This window comes from Acanthochromis polyacanthus, chromosome 9 (genome assembly GCF_021347895.1).
Source record: "Acanthochromis polyacanthus isolate Apoly-LR-REF ecotype Palm Island chromosome 9, KAUST_Apoly_ChrSc, whole genome shotgun sequence".
Lineage (NCBI taxonomy): Eukaryota > Metazoa > Chordata > Actinopteri > Pomacentridae > Acanthochromis > Acanthochromis polyacanthus.
Genome location: NC_067121.1, coordinates 31,750,893 through 31,773,425, shown reverse-complemented (window position 1 = coordinate 31,773,425; position 22,533 = coordinate 31,750,893). Strand labels below are relative to the sequence as shown.

The 22,533-nt window shown below is 41.2% G+C and overlaps 1 protein-coding gene across 3 annotated transcripts in view; it reads right to left on the bottom strand.

Moving 5' to 3' along the window:
- Positions 1-11,349, bottom strand: part of LOC110950754 (low-density lipoprotein receptor-related protein 8-like) — a 103,322-nt gene extending 91,973 nt beyond the window's left edge. For 2 of the 3 annotated variants that reach the window (XM_022193513.2, XM_022193515.2), the window contains exons 1-2: positions 11,157-11,348; positions 10,460-10,576 (exon numbers count right to left, since the gene is read on the bottom strand). In XM_022193513.2, coding sequence (XP_022049205.1) covers positions 10,460-10,576; positions 11,157-11,223 — 184 coding nt within the window. In that variant the 5' untranslated portion in view covers positions 11,224-11,348. Of the gene's footprint in view, positions 1-10,459; positions 10,577-11,156 lie in introns of all 3 variants that reach the window. The other variant, XM_022193514.2, reaches the window with a different exon arrangement.
- Positions 11,350-22,533: the final 11,184 nt, after the last annotated feature.

Below are 22,533 nucleotides of genomic sequence, written 5' to 3'. Positions count from 1 at the left end.
CGCACACGGGCAGTGTGAATCTTGAAGAAGCATTAAATTCTTATAGTCTATGATTTAAATATAAGCTTTCTAAATTAAAAGTAGCACGGCCGACCTTTTCTGACATGAGTTCTGCTTTGTTTCATGCATTAAAAGCTCCACATGACACTGTGATTACACATGAAAACAATGGTAAAAGTGGTGTCATTTCAACTTTAAAATCAAGCAACAACATTTGTCGATGGGGGCTTCTGCACATTCACGTATTTAAATCATAACAGAACTAAGCAGGAATAAACTTTCACAGAAGACAGCTAAGAGCGTTTTTACTCCATGTGGTTCAAACACAACCCATTTTGTACGCTAACATCAACATATGACAGCGCATTTCAAAGAAAACTAAAAAAAATCTAATTGGGGCTGCTGTTTTAAAACCCAGATTTTACATGAGCGAAAGTGAAAAAAAAAAAAAACACTCTGATGCCAAATAAAGGCCTTCAGATGAGTCGGCAGAAAAGCTGTTCTCTGCACACGCCTGCTAAACTGTGTCAGAGGCTGCTATGTTACATTCCTCCACTAAAAAAGTGCCACATTTCCTTTGTACAGATCTACGCTGGGTCATCATGATTCTGCAGTCTAGTCGGCCGATTAGCTCATGTAAAGGCATCCTTCTGCTAATTGGAAGTCTGGTTTTGTAGGGAAACCATTTGATATTGTCAGACTGGCTGTGTTCAAGGCGTCTCATGCTTAAAACTCTCCTGTTGAGCAAATTAGCTTAAGGCCGATTCGTATTTGCCATCATTGTTCAGGTGTAATGCAATATTTGACACCATTAAATGCCCATTTGACTCAGATTTATCTCATAAATTCTGCATTTGTGCTGAAATTTAATCACAAATCATTCGCTGAGAGGGGAAGGGAAGCGAATTCCACTTCTTCAGGCTGTTGGAAATCAAATGTCATTGGGTTTTAGGCTTTTATTTTGTCAAAATGAGAGCTCTGAGACATTTTACAAACTAAATGACTGACTACTTGCTCAAGAAAATCATCAGCCAAGAAAAGGAAGCAGTTCTTGCATCACTAAATGAAGAATAATAAATAACACGAAATTACAAAACATCACTGAGTTAAACCCTTAGTACCGTGCCTCTGAAGAGCAAATTAATCAAAGTCTCACATGTCCGCACAGTGTCCTTTCACTTTTTCAGCTCAAAATATTGCAAAGATGGGTCATTTGGCCATTACTGCACAACTCCTGGTTTCAGGGTTATTTTTGAAATGCTGTTTTGTTCTGAAAAACCAATGAGCTGCTGCTGTTCCCGCCCACTTCAGGAAGGAAACACTGCATCTGTGATTGACAGTGCAAAGCTGTCAATCATAGTTTAAGCTGGACAACTATTGGTTAGTTAGATGCTACGTAGCACCTGAGTCGAATTCTTATTGGCTTAATGGTAGAAGTAAATGTCTAAAGATCTTGGAGAACAACTCCAAGTTTCTAACAACCACTAAATAAAACAGAGCTTCACCATATGGGACCTTTAACTCACAGTTTTACCCTTCAAGTTCCCTTAAAGCTGCTTTGAAAGTCTTCAAATCATCTCTTTACCTGATGAGAGATTTTGACCGTGGTATGAATAAGCAGCATCAAATTTTGTAATGCTCGACTCTTTGACGGGACACTCGCCTGTTACGAGGTGAACCATTGTTTGATCCCTGTGTCTTTACACCTCTGTGAAACTAAGTTATTGGCCACAGTTGATTTCTTACCAGGAACAATCGTCTGACGGGTGAACTGAAGGTGGAGACATGTCGGCAGGTGGAATGATTTCCAGGCTGTGACAACCTGCACACAAAGCTTTAACACTGTGGTGGTGGCCATGGAATGAGTCACTACGTAGCTGGGCAAGAGGAGGTGAAAGTCACCAGTGTGAGCAGAGGAGACGCCTATAATTCATGCAGCCACACTGAATCATCGATAAAGCCAAAGAGGCCGAGGGCTTTGGTCGCTGCGTCACACCCATTTGCATCATCGTTCCAATTCACTGCCACGCATGTCGCCGCCGCTCTCTGTTACTCTGGCTTGACTTCAGAGACGCATAACGTCCTCTGTAGTTGTGTGATGAGTGTGTGTGCTCATCCACAAACAGATATATCAAAATAAAGTGAGACTTGCAGCCTTGTTCAGCCGAGCCCAGCATCCCCCTGGAGGTGTCGGCAAAGATTCATACGCACGCCTGTAGAGTCACATGAAGTGGCATTTTTCACCAAAATGAGTCACAAGTTGCGCAGGGCCACAGTTCTTGCAATGTGTGCCAACATCCTCCCTCGTGGGTCTGCTTATTTGAGTTTTTCTTTTTTAACTCTGACAGTGACTCTGGATGAAAGCCGCTGTCTGCCTGGATGCCTGTGGCCCCGAGGCCTGGGTTCATACTGAAGGCAGATGCTCTCAAACATCCAGCAGGCGTCTGATCGATTTTCAGGTCAGCATGGGTTCATCTCTCCACCGCTGCTGAATCACGTCAACAAAAACTACAGCAATATGCAGCAGCATGAATTCATCTGTTACATTTTCAGGTTAACTGAATGGTGGTCTCTAAAACTAGCTCATGAGTAAAAAAGCAAAAAACATTAGATGCACACAGTGCGTCCCAACTGTCCACCCCCACCTCGATGTCTTTAACCTCTATTTCTCACTTGACATTTACTACAGCGCTTTAAGCACCGTGTTTGCAGCATCAATTAATCTAGAAAGCTCTAAATATGCAAGGTAAGGGCACGTAAAGAAAATACGACTGATCCACTTAAGCATGAGACACGTGGCACAAAACCTTGCATTTAAAAGAGCCCATCCGGTGAAAATCAACTTGTTTTACCTTGTTAATGTGTCCATGCGGTGAATTTTTTTGTATGCTAGAAGACACATCATTAGTGAAATTTCTGTCTCGGCAACATGGATTCAGGCTTCTGGGGTTTTATGCTTCAACCTAAATTAAAACAATCCCGTCAGCTTGTAGTGGGGGCTTTCTGGATCACTATTCTTCAGAATCAGTCTACAGAATCAACATGTATGGCTCAATTAGTCCAATATTACAAGCTGTCATTGTGCGGTGCCCAAGTGAGTCATAGGGGAACTGGTGTGCTCGAGCTGCAGAGAGTGATGGAGAGAGGGGAAGCGACTTCACATATATGCGCATTCTAAAGAAAGCAACAGTGTGGAGTCACATCCAAGTCATTTTAAGTCAATAACTGGTCATATTCATGAAAAAAAACGTTCTAAATATGTTTTTTGACACTCAGATTAGTTTTAGGGGTTTAATCAATGACTGGAGAGAGGGATGAAAACATTATTGTCGTCACAGATTCCAAAACAATCAAAGTATGAATCCAGAAAACAGTGTTGAAATCATAAAATTCAGATTATTCTGTCTGAAAGTCATTGCCACACTGACTATAGCTTCCACTGTTGTTTCAATACTTCTGCAGTATTTCAATGGTTCAGCTAAACTGAAACAGTATTCATGAGGCAAGACACACCGCTGAGAGCACCCCCAGAGAAATATCTGCTTTTTATCCTCTAAAATGAGCGGAGATTTCTGGAAGGTGTAATCTTTAAAAAATGATGCGAACTATTTTTTTTGGTTGCTTTTAGGTGCTGAGCTTTAAAAAGTCAAGTGGAGTGGGGGATAAACACATGGCAGTCGAGGGCAAGAGGCTGAGTGATGTTTTATACCCCCACAGTAATCCCCTCTCTCTCTCTCTTTCTGTCTCTGTCTCATCCTCTCTCTCTCTCTCGCTGCAACTTTGTGTAGCAGCACGCACTAATCTGAGATAATAGCTCAATTGGAGCTGCAGACTTCTTAATGATCACTTAGGGCAAGCAGGCTTTGAGACATGCAGACACAGGGCACTGTGCCAGTAAGACCAGCGAGCAAACAAACAGTCACACACACATGTGGATAAGGCTAAATCAGCAAAGTTTTCTGCACCTCATGCCAGAAAATGGACAGATCGGTTAGAGCACCCTGGGAGGAAATGTCTAGTCAGTGTCTTGCTGTCAGACTGCAGACTGATTTAAATGTTTAGCATTTCTGCCAAGAAATCAGAATGCTGGATGTCCTTGGTATTTGTTTTAATTTATGTGATTACTTGGTTTCATTCCCCACATTGGTCCTTCTCCAGTTGTCCTTGTCTACTCACAGATGAAGACATAAAAATCAGTGCTTTTCTAATGTGCACATTCACTAGGCAAAATTATAAAACTTACTCAACTTACAGGTAAAACAAGCAATCTTTATTTTTATGATATTTTCAAACTGGATGCAGATATTGAATTTTAAAGTAATTAATTGTGATGCTAATAATGTGCAAATATTATCATGCATCGCTTATTCAACTCGATTTTTAGGTCAGTTTCAACAACCTAGTCATTTGGCAATCACCACATCTGGATCCATATCACTCAAAGACCAAATACAGACTCCTGACACTAGTAGCGTCTGTCCTCTTCAGTAGTAAGAAGCAACAAAGGATCAAAAATTAACATCTAGTGGGAGTGACTGCTACAATTAGCAAGCCATGCTAGCCCGTTTTAGTTTGAGTTAAATCTAGTTAGCATTCTTTCAAGATTAGGCTTTCTTTTTGTCAAATGATAGTTACTCCTGGTGCAGGTGACCCTGAACCATTCCTTAGTTATGCTGCAAATAGTTTAGTCTTCTGGAGGACTCCCATGATGCACTGAGCTTCTTACGCTCTCCATATCTTTTTATGTCACTGTAGCATGTCACGAATGTTGTGTCTTCTTCTGTAGTCTGTGTTTTGTCCTCTGGCTGTAGAGCTTCAAGTTTCTGTTTCTAATGTTTAGTCTGTTAGGTGTTGTTTGATTTCTCTCTGCTGTCATTTCTCTCTTTCACTCTCATCCCAATCAGTTGAAGCAGATGTCCACCTCCCTAAGCCTGATTCTACCAGAGATTTCTGTTAAAAGCAAATTATTTCTTCCCACTGTAACCAAAGAGCTGTCAAAGTGAACCCTTTGATTTGTTAGGTTTCTCTAATATGATTTTTGACACCTTGGTATGCTAAGTGCCTTGTAACTGAACCGTATCAAGCTCCGCTATCCCAGTGGAACACAAATATAAGAATACCGAATTATTATTTTAAAGAACAAACCAACCAACGCCTGGAATCAGCGTCTCGTATCAAAGTTTAAAGACTAAAGCACTGCTACTAGCTCCAGTCAGTAACATCATGAATGTTGTTGGTGCATCTTCACAGACACCAGAGAAAAGAAAGAGCTCACACAGAGTTAAAAGCTGCTTCTACACCTGTTATCCTCTTTAAAAATGTGCACAATAGCATCGGTGCAGTTTTTTTTTCCTTCCACCGCGGAGAGAACTCAAATTATTGTTTGACTTTTACATCTCCTTGATGTTCTCATTACAAACTGATTCACAGTTTCTTTGCTCAAATGAGAAAAGATGAAAGGAGCAGATAATATGGTAGAAGTCAGTTGTGTTTACCCAATTATTGTAGAAGCTTTAAAAATTCCTCAATGTGTGCAATATGAAGTTTGCCTAATCAAAGCTATTAAAATTTGCTACGCTAATTAATACTCCATCGCGACTGTGAGCTGCAAGTGAGTGAACAGAACATAAATTGACCACAGACCCACTGGAAAACATGCCTCATTGCGTGGAGAGATAAAGGCGTAATCCTTTCCATGCTGTGTACAGTTGTCAACAGCCGTGGAGATTAAGCAGAGAATTTGATAGGAGCACAAACAACCTCCGTGACTCACCCTGCAGGTCAAAATTATTTCCTTCCCCGCTTTCTATCACGTCAACTTGACTCCTTTTAATCCAAACTTATCTTCGTTGTTCCAGATCATCAACAACCCGACAACAGCATCTCTGCTGTCAAACAAGACAGACAGGAAAACTCAAAGGCACATTTCTTCCTTTTCCCCCACAAAACCTCTGACACACAGCATGCTGCATTATGGTATTATTTTTCTGCATTTATAAGCAGGTCTCAGCAGGTGGAGAGAAAAAAATTGCATCCTCCTGTTTAAATCAGCAGGCATGACTTTATGAAATATTGTTGTCAGCCGGTCTAGGTGGGTGGTGTCCACACAGCTAGGAGAAAAACAACTTGGCAGAGTGTTGAAAACAGAGCCAGCAGTACTCAAAAAGTGGAGCTGACTGGAAATGTGTCTGCTCCAGCCGCCCATCTGTGCCAACAGAAACAGAGTCACAAGGCTGAGCGAGTCTGGACTCAGGATTCTGCGTATTTTTTCGTGGGTGTCCGCTGTGCAAGAGCAGAAAGGAGAACCGGAGATATTGCAGGGTATAAATCCGCTCCAAACTGGTATGTTCAAGCAGAGCTGCAGGTCACACAAGACATGACTGTAAGTGAGCATTAAGAGATCTGGAGGAGATTTGTGACAACAAACCGTTTTTCTGCTTGAATCAGGAGAGGGTTGTAAAAAAAAAAAAAGAAAGAAATAAAGGCAGAGGACAGGCAACAGATGAATTACACTGAATAGCTACGTTGTTTAAATCCAAAGAAGTACTTGAAGCATTTGAAAGTGGGACAAAAATGGCAGGATTTCGCAGTTAAATCCCGTGAGCCATTGTGACACTTGTGAATTGATGAAAGAGGCACTGGTGCCTTTCAGCAGCCTTCTTAAGGTATCAGCGAGCAGCCCTATAGATTATACAGATTCATACTATCATAGCTAATAGCAGATTACACAAATAATGTAGAACCTGCGCAAGGAGGTGGAGAACACTTAAAATTCCTGACCTTGTTTTAGAGACGACAACTTATTGCACAGTGGATTCACACTAGAATTAAACAGCGTGTTCAAAATGTGAGCTCAGTAAAAACCATTTAAGGTCTCAGCATTGTTGAATAAAGCATTAAAGACTCCATCCAGGCAGCCTAGATAGCATGTCCATATAGTGTTTTTATATGCGAGAAGACATCACACATAAAATAAACAGCCAGCCCCATGGGTGAGCATTTACACCTGGAAACTGCAGCGTCCTTATGAGTGTCTGAAAGAGGCAAATTCAGACTTTCAAGGCTTCATATGGAACAAACCTTAAGGAACCAATCATGTTAGCTTGCAGGATGGGCCTTCTGTGTCATTATCCTTCTACAGAATCGGTTTCCTGTTCAAACATGCGACTGAACAACTTGTGATTTTGTTCCACAATTTACAGTGTTTCCACAAAGTCATAGGTGAGCTGGTGTGCTTCAGCTGCAGGGAGCTAAAAGGAACTTCACAGATCTGCACTCAATTTTTAGAGGAAGCAACAGTGTAGAGTTAAATCTCAGTCATTTTAATGCAGGAAGGGATTATTTTCTTGGGAAAACTTCCAGAAAAGTAACTCTGATATACAAAGATGAGTTTTTAGGCGTTTAATCAATGTCCAGAGGAACTTTAAAATAAGCATCAATCAAGTCCGCTGGGATACTTTCTTGCTACTTCTAAATCTTTGTGTGTTGGCAGACCTTTGGTGTCAACCCTGCAGCAGGGGGAGGCTGCATCCAGTGACAGGCTTTTGGAATACAGAAATAAAAGAAATGACTGCAGGAGATGCGGAGGAGCGGTCCCCAAAGTGAGTTCGCGTATGAAGGAGTTGAGGGGATTTTTTGGGTAAAGGAACACAAAGAGAGGAGGCGCTCGGTTTGTGCTGACTCGGCATCACAGAGCAAAACAAAAGAAGACTTTGAGCTTAACGTGGCGATGTGAAACACCTCCCTGCAGGTATAAATGTTAAATTCATGAACGCAGATGAAATAGATCATTATCACATCCAAGGATGAGAAGAAAGTCAAGCGGACACTCTGGACTTTGAAGGCAACACAGTTTGATGGAAACTGGGTGATACGGCGCTATAATCAGGGAGAGGATTAAACGACGGCTCCATGTCAGAGCTGGCACAAATCTGACTTTGAGATATTCCAAGGCAGGATAGCTTTTGTTGCCTCCCTCTGCTGTCAGCTCGAGAGCCAAGGTGGATTTGCGGCTCTTCCTCAGCAGAAAAGTTACGCAACCGGCAAACAAAAATATAGAGTTTCTCTCAGGTTCCTGTCGCTTCTGCTTCTCTGTCGCAAAAACAGAGAGTTTATGGATATAGATTCTGTGCATGTATGTATGGGTTTACGCTGTCACGAGTCTGGCCCACGCTTGCGTCTACGCATACTTATGAGTGCAATTATGCATGTATGAATGTATGGGTGCATGCAGCGAGGGACTGGTCAGCGGGGAATTGAGTTTTGGAGGATGGGGGATGGTGGGGTGGATGCAGAGATGGGAGCGGTAGTCTGATAGGGGGGTGGTGGACCAGTGGGGGATGGGGGTTAATGCAAACAGGGTGGGGAAGGATCAGGGGATGCTGGTCTGAGAAATATCTGTGTTTTAAGAGTTTAACACCTGCTCACCAGCAGCAACACCGGCATGACAAATAAGGAGCTGCAGCAAAGGTTTTATTCCTGTCAGCATATTTCATAACCATGGTCTGTTGCACACATTCTGTCACAGGATTCTGTGGCTCGGCATTGTGTGGTAAAATAATATAGTGAGAGCGCAAGAGATTCCACTCAGCCATTCAGAAACTTAATTTAAAAAAATGCAACCATGACCACTTCATAGTCAACAAGAAACTAACTGTGTCATTTCTGCAAAGGATTTGCTGTATGTACAAGCTAAATCCTCGCCACTCTCTGCAGTGTTTGTCGTACAGGTTAACACCTCGCTGCACTACACTGGCTGTATTCTGTCTTTTAGCCCTCTTCAGATAGAGAAAGAGCTTACAGGAGAAAACTGCCTTCAATAGCAACACGTTAATTAAAAATAGCGCAAGCCGGAGCCAAAGTTCCACAACTGATATCCTCAGTGCAGAAACTGATCGCTCTCTGCTCACATAAACCGACCTCTGTAAACGGCTGCCCACGCAGAGAGAGCAAAGCCACGCAAAGGAAAAGGAAATGGGCACAGAACGAAGGTCACTCTCTAATATAATGGCAAGTGATTCTTGACTGTCATAATCATCAGATGGTGGCTTGACAGTAGCTTTGGCTTAAAAGGCTTTCAGGAGGAGAGTTTTCACTCAAACCCTAAACGTGTCAGAAGCTCAGCCTGATGGAAAACACACAGGGGGTAATAAAACCTCACTAACAGTTTCCTGTTTGATTCATGAAAGAAATACAGAGGAAATAAAGCTTGACAGAGTAATGATTCCCTCCAAACATCAGGGTTTTGTGAATGTGTGTGTGTGAAGCAGTGACACATGAATGTTTTAGGAGAAAAGATGCTCCAAATGACCTGCTTTTGGTTCGCATGCCCGCGGACATGTCCTGCTGGCCTCACAGACAGGACAACAAATGGCAACACCTCCGAACCAGCAGCACATGAACCGCAAAGAGGTCGTATACAACAAGTCTGCGTGGGAGTTTGGAAAGCAGAGGCAGGTACGAGGAGAAATAGAGTGTGTTTGCATGCGTGGGGAGGTGCAGGAATTCCTCCCGAGCCACAATTAACCCAGACAAGAGACAAAAGAACATAGCTGCACGGCAAACGGTGCAGAGCTTCAGCTTTGGCACAACTTCACTGGTTTCAGCGCGAGCATTCTTTGAAAATATAGGCCACTGGCTCGCTGTCAAAAAGGGAAAAACTGGAATTCTATTATTTCCGCACAGAACAACACATCCAAGATAACTGTCAGGGAGCCGGTGTGCACTGGACCGACGCACCGGGCAGCCTGTCTCTCACCTGGACAGCTTTTTATTTGGTGATGATTGGAAAATGGTTCCACTCAATCAACCCTCATTTTAGGGGGGAGAAGGGAAAAAAACATGCTTGTTGAGCTTTCTATATATAGAAGCAGAAGGGATGAAATCACCTGCAACTCTCTCTCTCTCTCTCTCTCTCTCTCTCTCTGGGCCTGAGGCACACGCATACATCCTCACTAAAAACGTGATTTTACTCTGTAAGCTTCTATGTCTCTCTACAAACCAGAGTCAGCTCTGAACAATGAGTGAGGGGAAAAAAAGATAAAAAGCTAATGGAACATGGGGGGGGACTATAGAAAATTATGAGGGGGACAAAGAGGAGACGTGGCTGCATTTTCTGCTCCATAAGTCTTAACATGATGAGAAAATACAGCTCATTAAGATAGAAGGTTCAATACACATCCCAGTCCTGAGCAGAGTATTAACCTCTAATGAAAAGCGGATGGAAGCACTTGCCAGATGAGATCAATGATTTAAAAAAAAACAAAACTTTTGGAGCAACTGGGCTATTGATGATCAGAAATGCACTTGGATATTTTTGTACTTTAGTGCAGATTTCATCACTGTAAACTGCTCTGGCTGGATTTATTTTGACTTTCTGATGAAGGATTTGGCTCCATTGTTCTAACATGTGATATTCGCATTAATCCGCAGCTTTTTCTCCTCTGATTTCAACACTTACGACAGTTCTCTTCATCGCTGTTGTCTGAGCAGTCGTCATCGTCGTCGCACCTCCAGATGGTGGGAATACACCTTTTGTTGTTGCACTGAAACTGTCCATCCTCGCACTCATCGGTGGCTGCGAGGAGGAGGAGGAAGAAGAAGAAGAAGAAAGGGGAGATCAGAGTCCAGATGGATGAGCAACAACACGGATTTCAGTAGTAGTACGCGCTAGTAGTTCAACTGTCATTTGCAAATGAATGCCTAATTGATATTCAGCCTCCATTCAGGTCAATTGGCTGAGGCGCATGCAGGGCGCGTCATCGTTTTGTGTTTTCCATTCAGTCACTGATCTACTTTGCGGGGATATTTAACAGTCGGAGGCAGATGAAGGCCCTCTGTGTGTGCATGTGTGGGACTCTGCTCCGTGGAAAAAGACAAAGATTGAGTCGGTGGATCTACTACGGCTACTACCTCTGATGCAGTATGGACGCTCACAGCCGGGGAACACATGACAGACGCGCACAGGCTTTCCCCCCCATCCCTTCCAGAAAACAAACCCCCACACATGCACAATGAAATAAATCCCACTCTTATGTACTACTAATAAATAAAAGTAGCATTTTTTTCTCTGATCTCTTGGCATTTTACGCACACACGCGCCGAACAGGACACGTTCCAATTCTATTTTACTATCATTAAAAAAACATACTACCAACCTTCCGAGACGTGAAGCCTGAGGACGAACAAATGTAAAAGTAGCAGTGTCCTTATATCCGTCCACATTGCTGGAGGAGGTGATGGAGCTCATTCACATCCACAAAACAAAGCCCGAAAGCCGCTCTTGTTGTAACGCTGCGACGCCGCTGCTGCCTCTCCACCGTGGATCCTCCTCCCCGAGAACCACTGGCTGCCCGCGGCCTGACGACAGAGCGGGGGCGGGGAGTAGGATAGAATAGAATAGAATAGAGTAGAGTAGAATAGAATAGAATTCCACAAAAGCATCATACCAATTTCCAGTGGAATCATTTCAAAAACAATGAACCATCTTGAGTTAATAAGGGAACTAATATTTCCTTTAGAGTCAGTTGTATTTAACATTAATCAAACAATTGGTAGCATCAACACAAGTCTGTTTAAAGATTTGTCCTGATGTTGAAACTCAAAGTGGATAAAAATGACAAATAATGATTTGTTCAGCTAAATTACTACAACCTGAGTTTAGTTTTAATTCAGTTAATGCAAAAAAAAAAAAATGTTCGTTTAGGTTGCTCACAATGTGATTTTGGTGTAATTACCAACATTACTATGTCAACCCAATGCATCAAAATGACATTTGTGATTTGAAAGATTTATGTTTATGTTTTTCACTTTGCAACCATCAATTAAGTGGTGGAAACTGGTGCTTGGAATTGCTTTGCAGAATGTAGGTTTTGCATTTTTGTATGACAGAAATGCAGTCATGCTTTTTGGTTCTTTCATAGATGAAGCATAAATCTTCTGGAGATATGACACAAATCTGCTGGTTCAAAAATATACATACACAATATTACATTATTTGGCCATTTTCACCTCAATTAGGCACTTTTGGTAGCCATCAACAAGCTACTGGCAAGCCTTTGGTTGTATCTTTGAACACTCCTCCTGACAGAAATGGTGCAGTTTGGTGCAAATCTGTTGACATTCTGACAGACATTTGTTTCTTCAGTGCAGTCCACAGGTTCCTGGTGTGGTTAAAGTCCATTTTAAAGCTTAAGTAGTCTGATTTAATCATTTCTTTAACACTTCTGATGTGTCTTTGGGATCATTGTCTTGTTGAATCACCCAACTGCATCTCAGATCAAACCTTCTGGCTGATGATTTTAGGTTTTCCTGAAGAATGTGGAGGTAATCTTAATTGCTCTATTTACATTGTGCAAAGCTCCCGTTCCCTTTCACCAAACAGCCCCAGAGCATGATACTACCACCACCATGCTTAAAAGTATTAGTGTTCTTGGGGTTAAAGCCCTCACCTTCTCGACTCTGAACATGTTTCTGGTCACTATGGCCAAATAGATTCCCTTTTGTGTCACTGAACCACACAACATTCCTCTAGAAGGCATTTTCTTTGTCCATGTGATCAGCAGCAAACCTCAGCGGAGCCTTAAGGTGCTATTTCTGAAGAAAGATGCTTTCTTCTAGCATGGCAGCCTCTCAGCCTTTGGCATTGTAAAAACCCATTGACTGTGGACACCGACCCCCGTGTTCCAGCAGCTTATAATTCACTGCTAACCTGCTTTCTGGTGATTCTTGGTTAACTCTTGATCATCTTGTCCAGTTATCTCTTACAGCTTGTGTTTTCTTCCAGATCGTGGCAGTGACACAACTGTAACAAGAATGTTATACTTACCGACTAAAGCTTGCACAGATGATTTTGGGTTCTGCAGCTACTTTTTTCGACATAGATTTGTCATAATGCCACAACGCCCATGAATAACAAAAAAGAAACATCTGCAACAACATCTACACTAATGGATTCAACAGTATTTTCTATGTTTTGACATTCTATTCACTTTTTTTTTACAGTGTGGAAGAAGTGCTCAGATCTTTTACTTGAGTAAAAGTAACAATATCACAAGTTTTAAAATATTGCTAAGCAAAAGTCCTGCATTCCAAACCTTATGTAAGTAAGGATGGAAGTATTATCAGCACGTACTTAAAGCATAAAAGTATTCATTGCACATCAAACTGGGTTCTATCATGATTCTTCTTTTAGATGTTGTACCATTGGATCATTATTACGTAACATTTAAGCACAAATTAAACAGAGATGATTTTGCTCATTAAATGGTGGATGGTTTCATTTTTAACATAGCAATTTACTGCATTATATATCATTCATTATATCACGGTAGGTTTATAAAGTTATTTTTAAAGCTCAGCTGAAAAATAATATGAAAAAAATAAAAAACAGTAAGTCGAAGCAGAAAGTAGTGTCGTGGTTTCTCTCTGTTGTCCGTGATGTGCAGGTGAAGGAGAAAAGTCTGTGACACTAACTTGCTTAATAATAAGTTTATTATAAGGAGGAACAGCATTGATCAGACAGAGAGACTGTCTGGGAGGATCCGGCCAAATGAATCTCCCCGAACAGCAAACGGAGGTCACTTTTATATGTTTTAAACAAGTGGAACCATTGTCACAACATGTGATTTGTATTAGAAGACCAAAATTACAAGGACCTCATTGTTAAACCCTGTGGCGAAATCCATAGGATAATTCCCTAAACACAGGAACTACTAATACAACACTGAGTTCTTTCAACAAGAAGATACACTCCATTCTGACATATAGCACATGCCTAGCAACACCAACATCACTTGTCTCAAGTCATGAGAATCACATGTCTAACAGCACATCTGGTCAGATACTACAGTAGCATAGCATTAAAATGTAGAATTGTTCTTAAGTACAGAATTTGTGTAACTTCACTGAGTTACTTTACACCATATGAATTTAGATTTTTTTTTCATTTTATTTAGAATTCTTGAAACATAAAATGAACAAAAAAGAAAAGAAAAATTCAGATCAAAAATTTAAAAAGGCTGCATTTGAGAGTCAAAAAGGAACTCTCAATCAAGTAGGAACACATCAGTATTATTACTTTACAACTGGTCATAAATATCACATATATACCTACAGTAAATGCTGGCTGATTATGACCAGGTGGTAAATTTTAAAACAAACCCCAACTAGCCAACAGTGCAGTGTGTGACTGCAGTTAGCTTGACAACAGATGATTTGTAGTTGCCTGCGGAGAGTAAATGATAGTCACTATATGGAAAAGGCTTATTTATATTACATCCAGTAAGATACCATTGCAAAGGTGCAATTGTGTTTCACCTTCATCCCCTTTTATCAAGAAGTCCATCAAAATATTGTGGCTGTCTTCTGATGAAGCTGCTGGCCAAAGATGCAGCTGACAGTAGGGAAAATGACAGACGGGTTGAAATGTCAGTTTGAGTGAAATGAGTTAGAAATGTTGATGCATCATGTGCAGTATATGTCATCTGTGCAATGTGTTTATCTAGACAGCACAGATGCTTTTTGAGTGTTCTACTGCTACTGATCAAGGGAGTGTGCGAGTGAGTCAAAGAGAGAGTGAGTAATACGGGAGTTGTTCATGTCGCACCCGCTGAGCCAGTGAAATCAATTTTAGAGCATGACGGACAGGTAATCGTGGCTCAGTGTTGGGGACCAGCAGGAGCAGATAGGAGGGGATCAGGAGGTCAAGCAATTTTGTACCACTGTGGTGTTTCTGGACCCGTTTCTGGGGTAATTTGGAAATTCTTCAAAATGTGACCAGCTCACGGACTTTCACTGGGATGCAGCGCTGGATCCACAAATGTAACACATTGTTAAATCTTTCACATGTAGACAATAGAAAGAAACAAACAAGCTAATGGACAACACAGGGAGGTGTAAGATGTGTGACAGTGTGGATCCAGACAGACAGAAAACACTGTTCTGGACCCACCTGTTTAAACATCTGCAGGAGTCTTATACAGTACTGTATTCTGTTCAACAACCCCACTTTTAATACTCCCCCTAAGCAATAATGCGATATGAGTCTCATCTATATGCAAATTATGCGAACACTGAGGTGAACTGCAGGCTATATAGTTTCTCAAAGGCAGCAGCAGCAACAGGAAAAGGCCCCCTGTACCTCTTTCATTAACCAAACTGCAGCGTTATTACTCTTTCTAAACACAATGAGGTAATACTCGTCTGCAGATAAAAGTGCATCAGCAGGACAGTATTTACAAGGTCTAGTGGCTCCCAGCCAGAGCAAACAAGGCTGTCTTTCAAATCTAGGCCACGACCATTGCTGACAGCATAATCAGTCATTTTAAATGGAGATAAGCTGAAGGATAACTTAATCCCCCCTACCCTCAATATGTGGTAAATACACCAAGAGTCCCTGGCACACACATGCTGTATTTGAACACTTGCATTCACAGTCAACAGAAGTCATGGCACTGAGGAGAAAATCTTGCTTTTCGGGACCTGTTGTCATGGTTGCACAGCAACCATCCAGCAAGAACGAGGCAGCGAGAGCAGAACGAAAGGAAATAGCACGGCACTTGTTGAACAGGTGTTCAGACGTGTTATGAGAAGAGTCTGAAAATAAGTGTGTTTGCAGTATGAACTGATGCCTGACCTGAACTGTGACCACGGTGTCCAGTCAAACAGGAAAACATTTCAGCATTTCAGCAAACATACCGCCCCAATTTTGTAGAAAAATCCCACGTTTCTTCAAAAGATAAAGCTTTTAATTCCAATCTTCTTAGGGTGCGTGATCCCTGTCATCCAATATAGACTCATTATGCACAAACCAGCTACTGAAAGAAACAGCCAGCACACTGCAGGTTTGCACTTTTATAGGTAATAATTACAACACATATAGTCGAGCGTGTCTTATCATTCATTCCAAAGTGCCTGGTTCAAGCAAAAATTAAAGCAATAGATATCGATGTGGGGCAGGAAACGTACTGGTGGTTTAGCTGCAAATCTGATTCTCACCCGATCAGAGAAAGCAGCAACTAAATTGAGTTTACAGTCAATTTGCTGTGAGGAGTGAGTCATGGCTAAATGAAAATGCTTTTAGCACACCGAGGATTAAGCAGGAGTCAGGGCATATCTGAGGGAGAGTGAGAGATTGTCAATCAGCACTAATATGCGAATACTCGAGAGCAGACTTTGCATATCTTAGCACATCCCACGCTGGTTTTCATACTCTGGTCTCAGCACTCTGAGCACTATTCTTGCTTCTTCATCATTCTGTGTGTTGTACGTCTCACAAAACCAGGACCTTCCCCTTTTATGCTGCTGCTGCACAAGCCACTACCGCATGTAGTATTTACAAGAAGGACAAAAAAATTACCATCTACATAGGTTTAAAACCTTGATCCTATAAAGACATTCAGGAACTGTGAAGAAAGCGCGCCCATATATACTGAATAAAAACATAAATGCAGCATGTGCTATCACATTCAGGCCGCTGCTTTTAACATTGAGAAATATGGGTTTGCTGCTTCACCATATGGCATCTCTATTTCTCTAGAAAGAACTTCAAACTCTATGCTAACAAGCAACTTTTTAGCGCTGAAAGTTTGCTGTGTTCGAGGTCTTAGTTTAGCATGCGAGGCTGGCTTAACACAAAACTCAACAGTGAAAATCAAGTTTTGTTACCTTGCTAGTATGTCCATTTAATGTTTTTTGATATAATATGCTAGAAAACATGTCATCAGCGAATTTAGCTTTCAGGTGAGCTGGTGTACTCAAGCCAGTGGATGGAGAAAGTGGTGGAGGCTTCATAGATCTGCACGTTTTAGAGGAAGCAATTGTGTCAAGTTACATTTAAACCATTCTAAGGCAGGCTGTGATTATTTTCAGCAGAAAAAAAACTTCTATTTATATAATTTTGATTCGCATAGATGAGCTTTTAGGTGCTAAATCAATGAATGGAGAGGAAATCTGAATTTAAAATGCAGGAATCACTATTTCTTACTTTTTCTTCCATCCACTGTTTTCATCCAAAGTGGAAGTTTAACATCTCTACCACTTGTACAGGTCGTTCATCCAACAGTTGTTAAAGTGTCACTTGAAACAGCATGTCATCCTGCACCTGACACGAGAGGAAAGTAAACAGGATCAACAAAGTCATTAGCTTTTGTCATCTGGGAACCATCAAATCCTAGTCAAAATCAATTTCCGCGATAAGAAGCTGTTAAGATTTGCTATTGGATAATTGACTGCTTTGACCTCCTGGAGGCACCAGATGAAATGTCAACTGATAATCTACATTTCACAGATTTATCCTCTGAGGGCCAATATTGTCTGAAATTTAACGTCACTCGTCACTCTGGTGCTCTGACAGACCGTCTACAGAATTATCGGTGCTCTTACTGCTATCTCAGAGACCATAATTTGATGCATCTTGTATGGAGCCTCGAAAATGTCAGAATTGGTAGAGTTTTTCTGTTTCCGCCTGGTGTGTTACCGGTTGACAGAACTGGCAGCGCTTTCCTTTTAATTCTCACAGCAGCCTGTCGGGATGATGTACCACATCAGTTTAACATTCAGGAGAGGCTCCCATCATCCTCCCATACAGTCACAGCATTAAGGAATCCGCACTTCCTCGTGTGAACGGCATCTCAGGAAATAGTGTGATTCTGGCCAGTTTTCGTATTTAATTAACCTTTCGGGGAGCATTTGCTGAGCGTGCATGCCGTGTTTTTTTCTGCTCTACATCCACTCGGCTGCAGGAGCTGGCATTGACAGGCTTCACGGTTCAGTTACAGTCGAGGCATTGGCTGATGGCCTCTGAGCACTGAAGCAATTAGATTTGAGTACCTTGCTCAAGAACACCTCAATAGCTGCTGTAGAGAGATGAGAGAATCACACTGTCCCTTGTTTTCTTTCACCGGTCTTTTAAAGGGAAACTGGGACAGCGATGGCCCTGTTTGTCTAACCCAGTGGTCTGCAACTGCGAGATTAGTTCATCCACTCTGGCTGATGTTGCACCTGTCAGTGGAATCAGCTGCCACAGTGTCGGATATGGATGAGAAAGCATTTACAAAAGAAGAGCTTGGACAACAACTGCCTAGCAATCGCATACTGATGCAGGTTTGCGAGGGCCAACACTCCTAACACAGACCCCTTACTCTTATCCACTCCACTAACAGTGAGCATTTTTTAAAGCTGTTAGAAATTCATCCCTCCTCCACACAGAAAGTACAGCTTCCACTAAATCTGCAGGAGTAAATGCACAGAATGAAACATGCTTTAAACTATTTTTGCACTATTGCCATCCATTATACAACACCGCTATGGAGACCTCTGATTGCTCTCTCATTTGTTCTGCAGCATTCAACCTCTAACACACAACCAGAGTCATAAAGAAGTATTTTCAGCATCTAGAAGAACAAGGAATCCTGCAGCAGATGGCGTGACCCCGACAGAGCCCTGATCTCAATATTGCAGAGTCAGTCATTACATGAGGACATGCTGACTTTGCTTTATCTGTATCATTACTTGTTTTTTGGGAAATCTGTGGATATAACTGCTAATCAGTTGTTTGCTGCTTCCTAAATTTTAGTGTGAGAAAGAAATGCATTTTATAAATTTGGAGGAAAAGCTGCAGTTTAAGCAATTAAACGACAAAACAAAATGTCATATGGATGTATTAGTAAGCCAGGAATTTAAAATATAATAGTGGAACATTCACGGGGGGCAGTTTTTGCAAATGTAGTGCTTTGACTTTTAATATTTTAAGTATGATTAGATGTCATGCTACTACATTTAGTAACACCTAGAGAGACATTTTTAACGTCTTTTTACAGCATTTGCACTGATTTTGTATGCACCCTCACCACTCGACTATCAGGTTGCCTAAACTCAAGATTTTTTTTCCTTGGATGATCATTTCATAATTAATCTCAGTACTTGGTGTCTTGCTACATTCAAACCCATGTACAGTTTGGTATCCATACATTATTGCCCTCAGGCACCCTGCAGGCTTCTGTCCAAACCTGGAGGCTGCTGCCCTCTGCAGGTTCATCTATGTCCACAACATCGTCACACATTTTCCAAAGAAACACACACAATTAGCGTATCCGTGCTGTAGAGGTGGTACAAGTTGTATTTATGAAACTGAAAATAAATCAAAAGTAGGAAATATAAAAGATACCTACAATATTTTATTGTCAATGTGGCAATATTTATAGCTGTTTACTGCCATCTTTCAACTGTTTTTTTTTTCTGTTTTCTGCCTATTTTAAGGTATCATTTCTATGAATAGTCCTTATTTTTGGACACTTCATGATTGTACAGTGGTACTGAAAGCAAAAATATGCACAGATACCAATATATAAACCCATATCATGCCAGAATTGTAGCCTCCTTCGCTAAAGCAACAGTGAGAGAGGCTACAATTATTTGACAAAACATCACACTGTATATTTTACGCTCAGGAATTTACAATATGTAATTTGTTCACACATCTGTTCATCCATTTGTCCATCAGTTTTCTACATCCAGTTCTTTTTTTTTTTTTTTTCCCTGTTGCATTCTGGAGTCACTCCCAGAATAGCAGGCAAATGACAGGCTCCTCCATCACCAGGCTAACAAACACATAAACATCCACCAGCTGTTCACAGAGATGCCAAACACACAATAACCTGTCACCATGAATGCTAAAAATATGTTTGCATTTTTGCTTAATGTCCGACTAATTTCAGCAGCTTTTTTTTCTTCAGTATTTTTAGTGATAAATACAAACTGTATCTTGTGAATTAGTAAAAAGAAAAAAAGAAAAAAAAGGAAGAGCACTGCTAGTAGCAACCAGCAATATGTCTACTTGACGGAGCATCAAATCTACATCTGTGATCAATAATAAGAGCAATTATCGTAAATCGATATGTCCTGCCTCATGGCTTTGTTCTAATGACTGTATGGGATTAAAGGGCAGCTTGTGGATGAATCATATTGACCGGGGACAGACTGGTGATATTTACTTCAAAATTCAATACAAATTCCCGTCACTGTAATAAACAATGCCCTCAAGGGTGCAGTTTGAACAATGAAAGTCATGTTTCCTTTAGAGTTACAAATGTGCATTCATCCATTCATTCTCTCATTTGTTTATTTTGACCTGTTCTGTCTTCCCATGGCTCACTCTTTGGTTAACAACAAATACAAAATCAAACCTTTTAGATATGTTTAGCATGTACCGTGATTTAATGACATCAGTGGAGCTTCAAATGTTAATACAGACTCATTAGTAAGTTTATGAGGAACACCTGTGAAATCTAATGCAACACCACACAACAGCTCTGCCATATTCTGCTGTTATGAAGCTTCTATTTTTTTGTTGACATCAGAAGGTGACATTTGTACTTTCTTGTGATAAGTGTGGTGGTTATTTCCTCATTTATGCAAGTCAGTAATATTAGGAAGTCTTCTGAATGTACTGCAGCCTAATATATCACCACCACCTCTCATAATGGCCTCAAAAAGATTTAAACAAGCAGAATCATCACCTTTTTAATGTTAAGAACAACTAATAAAAATGTAGGTTTGTAAAAGTAGAATTTATAGCAGAGCTGTGCATTAGATTTGATTTCACAAAAGAGTGGTTAATGACTTCGTACATTACACTAAATGATAATGTCCACCAGGGGGAGAAAGTGGGTTTTGTGTCCCACTGACTTGAAGATTAAGCTGTGATAGTCCATTAGAGGTTTCCAGAGAGGCTCAGCATCAACTCATCATGGTTGATGAGTGAAAACAAACATGAATGCCAATTTGTGGCATTTTCTTCATTGTGAAATGCATATGGAGCCACAAGAGACACAGATTATGATGCACTTTTGCTAAAAATACAGCCATTTACCATTAATCAAAGTTTTGCCAAGTTCATTAAGGAAGATCTGTTCCCTTGCCTTCTGTTTCAGTTCCTCTTGGTGAAAATGACCAACCTCTGCAGTTCTATTCTCTTTCTCTATTATCGCTTTCGTTTTCCACTCTGTCAAAGTCACCATCTGTACATTCACTCTCAGCCAATCTGAGCCCCTAGTCCCTGATCTTTAAATTCAGTGTAATTCTGTCACTCTGCCTCTCAGAGAGTCAATCATGGGTCCCTCATCATCCTCTGTTCGGAAGGTCTCAACCACAGTCTTCATCAGCCTACCAGCCTCTAAACTCCAGTGCACCAAGACTTAATCTGGGACTCGACTTGATGATGTTGCTTCTCACCTCAGTGTAGCTGACACAATACTTTTAGGTTTTGCTCTGGCAAAAAAAAGCTTGTTTCTTAGTTCCATATAATTTTCCCCTATTGAAACAGAACCTGTCTTGTCAAAAATAAATAAATGAAAAGCTTCCTACCTTGTTATTTCCATGGCAGCTGTCGTTCCTACTGTATTGGTATTAATCTTGTATGGTTTTCCATTTTCACTGAAACTCTCCCCTCCCTGTTTGCTCTTTCCCTGCTGTGTTTGGCTTCCTCTTCACCTGCACTGCATCCAGGCATCAAGCATCTGATCCTGATCCACTGATCACCCTTCACGGTATGAGAGCCACACCTTTGGACACAAAGAAGTTCTTGTTTTCTAGAGGAGGAAATGGTGGAAGGTTACATCTAAGTCATCTTAAGGCAGGAAGGGATTATTTCCATGAAAAAAACAACTTTTGTATGTATAGCTTTGATACACATGGGTTTTAGGATTTCATTAATGACCAGAGAGAAACTTTAAAAACACACAAAAAAAGATAAACTAAGCTTAATGTTCAATAGAATGGGTTTGATTGACAGTGTAACATCTGAGCTGTATTCGTTAACGCTAATGGTGACTCTCACAGCTACAGGTTCTCTCCAAGAAGATTGAATGGTTACAAACAAATCTAAACAAGTGTCCTTGAATCTGGGGAAGAAATGGGAGTACGTTAAAGCGGGCATGTGTTGGGTTATTAAGGAATAACTTGGTTTAGTTTTCTTTATGAAAACGAGTAAAATAGAAGATTGGAACCACTCTTATAGCCGCCTCAGAAATAGGAGTCTACAGTTGGGAGACAGCTGGCTCAGCATAGACTGGACAAGGAGGAAGCTGGTAACCTGAATCTGTCCAAACTATTTATTCAAGCACAGTTCAACACATAAACAGACATAAAACCACAACTTTAGCTTTTACGCTTTTGCATGTTCAAGGCAAGCAACTTCATCAAATGTCTTAATCAGTGAATGTTAGAGGTGCAACAATCCTGGCAGGGAAACCATGAAAAGTCATAAATTTCCAGCATTGGCAGGTTGCTGGAAGGAGCAGATCAGCAGGTTAGCGAGCGCCTCACTGAGGAGATACAGCATTCACTGTGGCCTATCTCTACGAAGCCAGCTCAGAGTGTGAATGACGCTATCCTCAGGATCACAGAAACACCATTATCAGCACACAATGACATCACTCGGCCCTCCACGTCCCCCCTCACGCCGCCTCCCGCCTCCTGCAGCACAGTCATTGTGTTCATTGGTCAGCCCATTGTCTGTGTTGGGGCTCGGTGGAC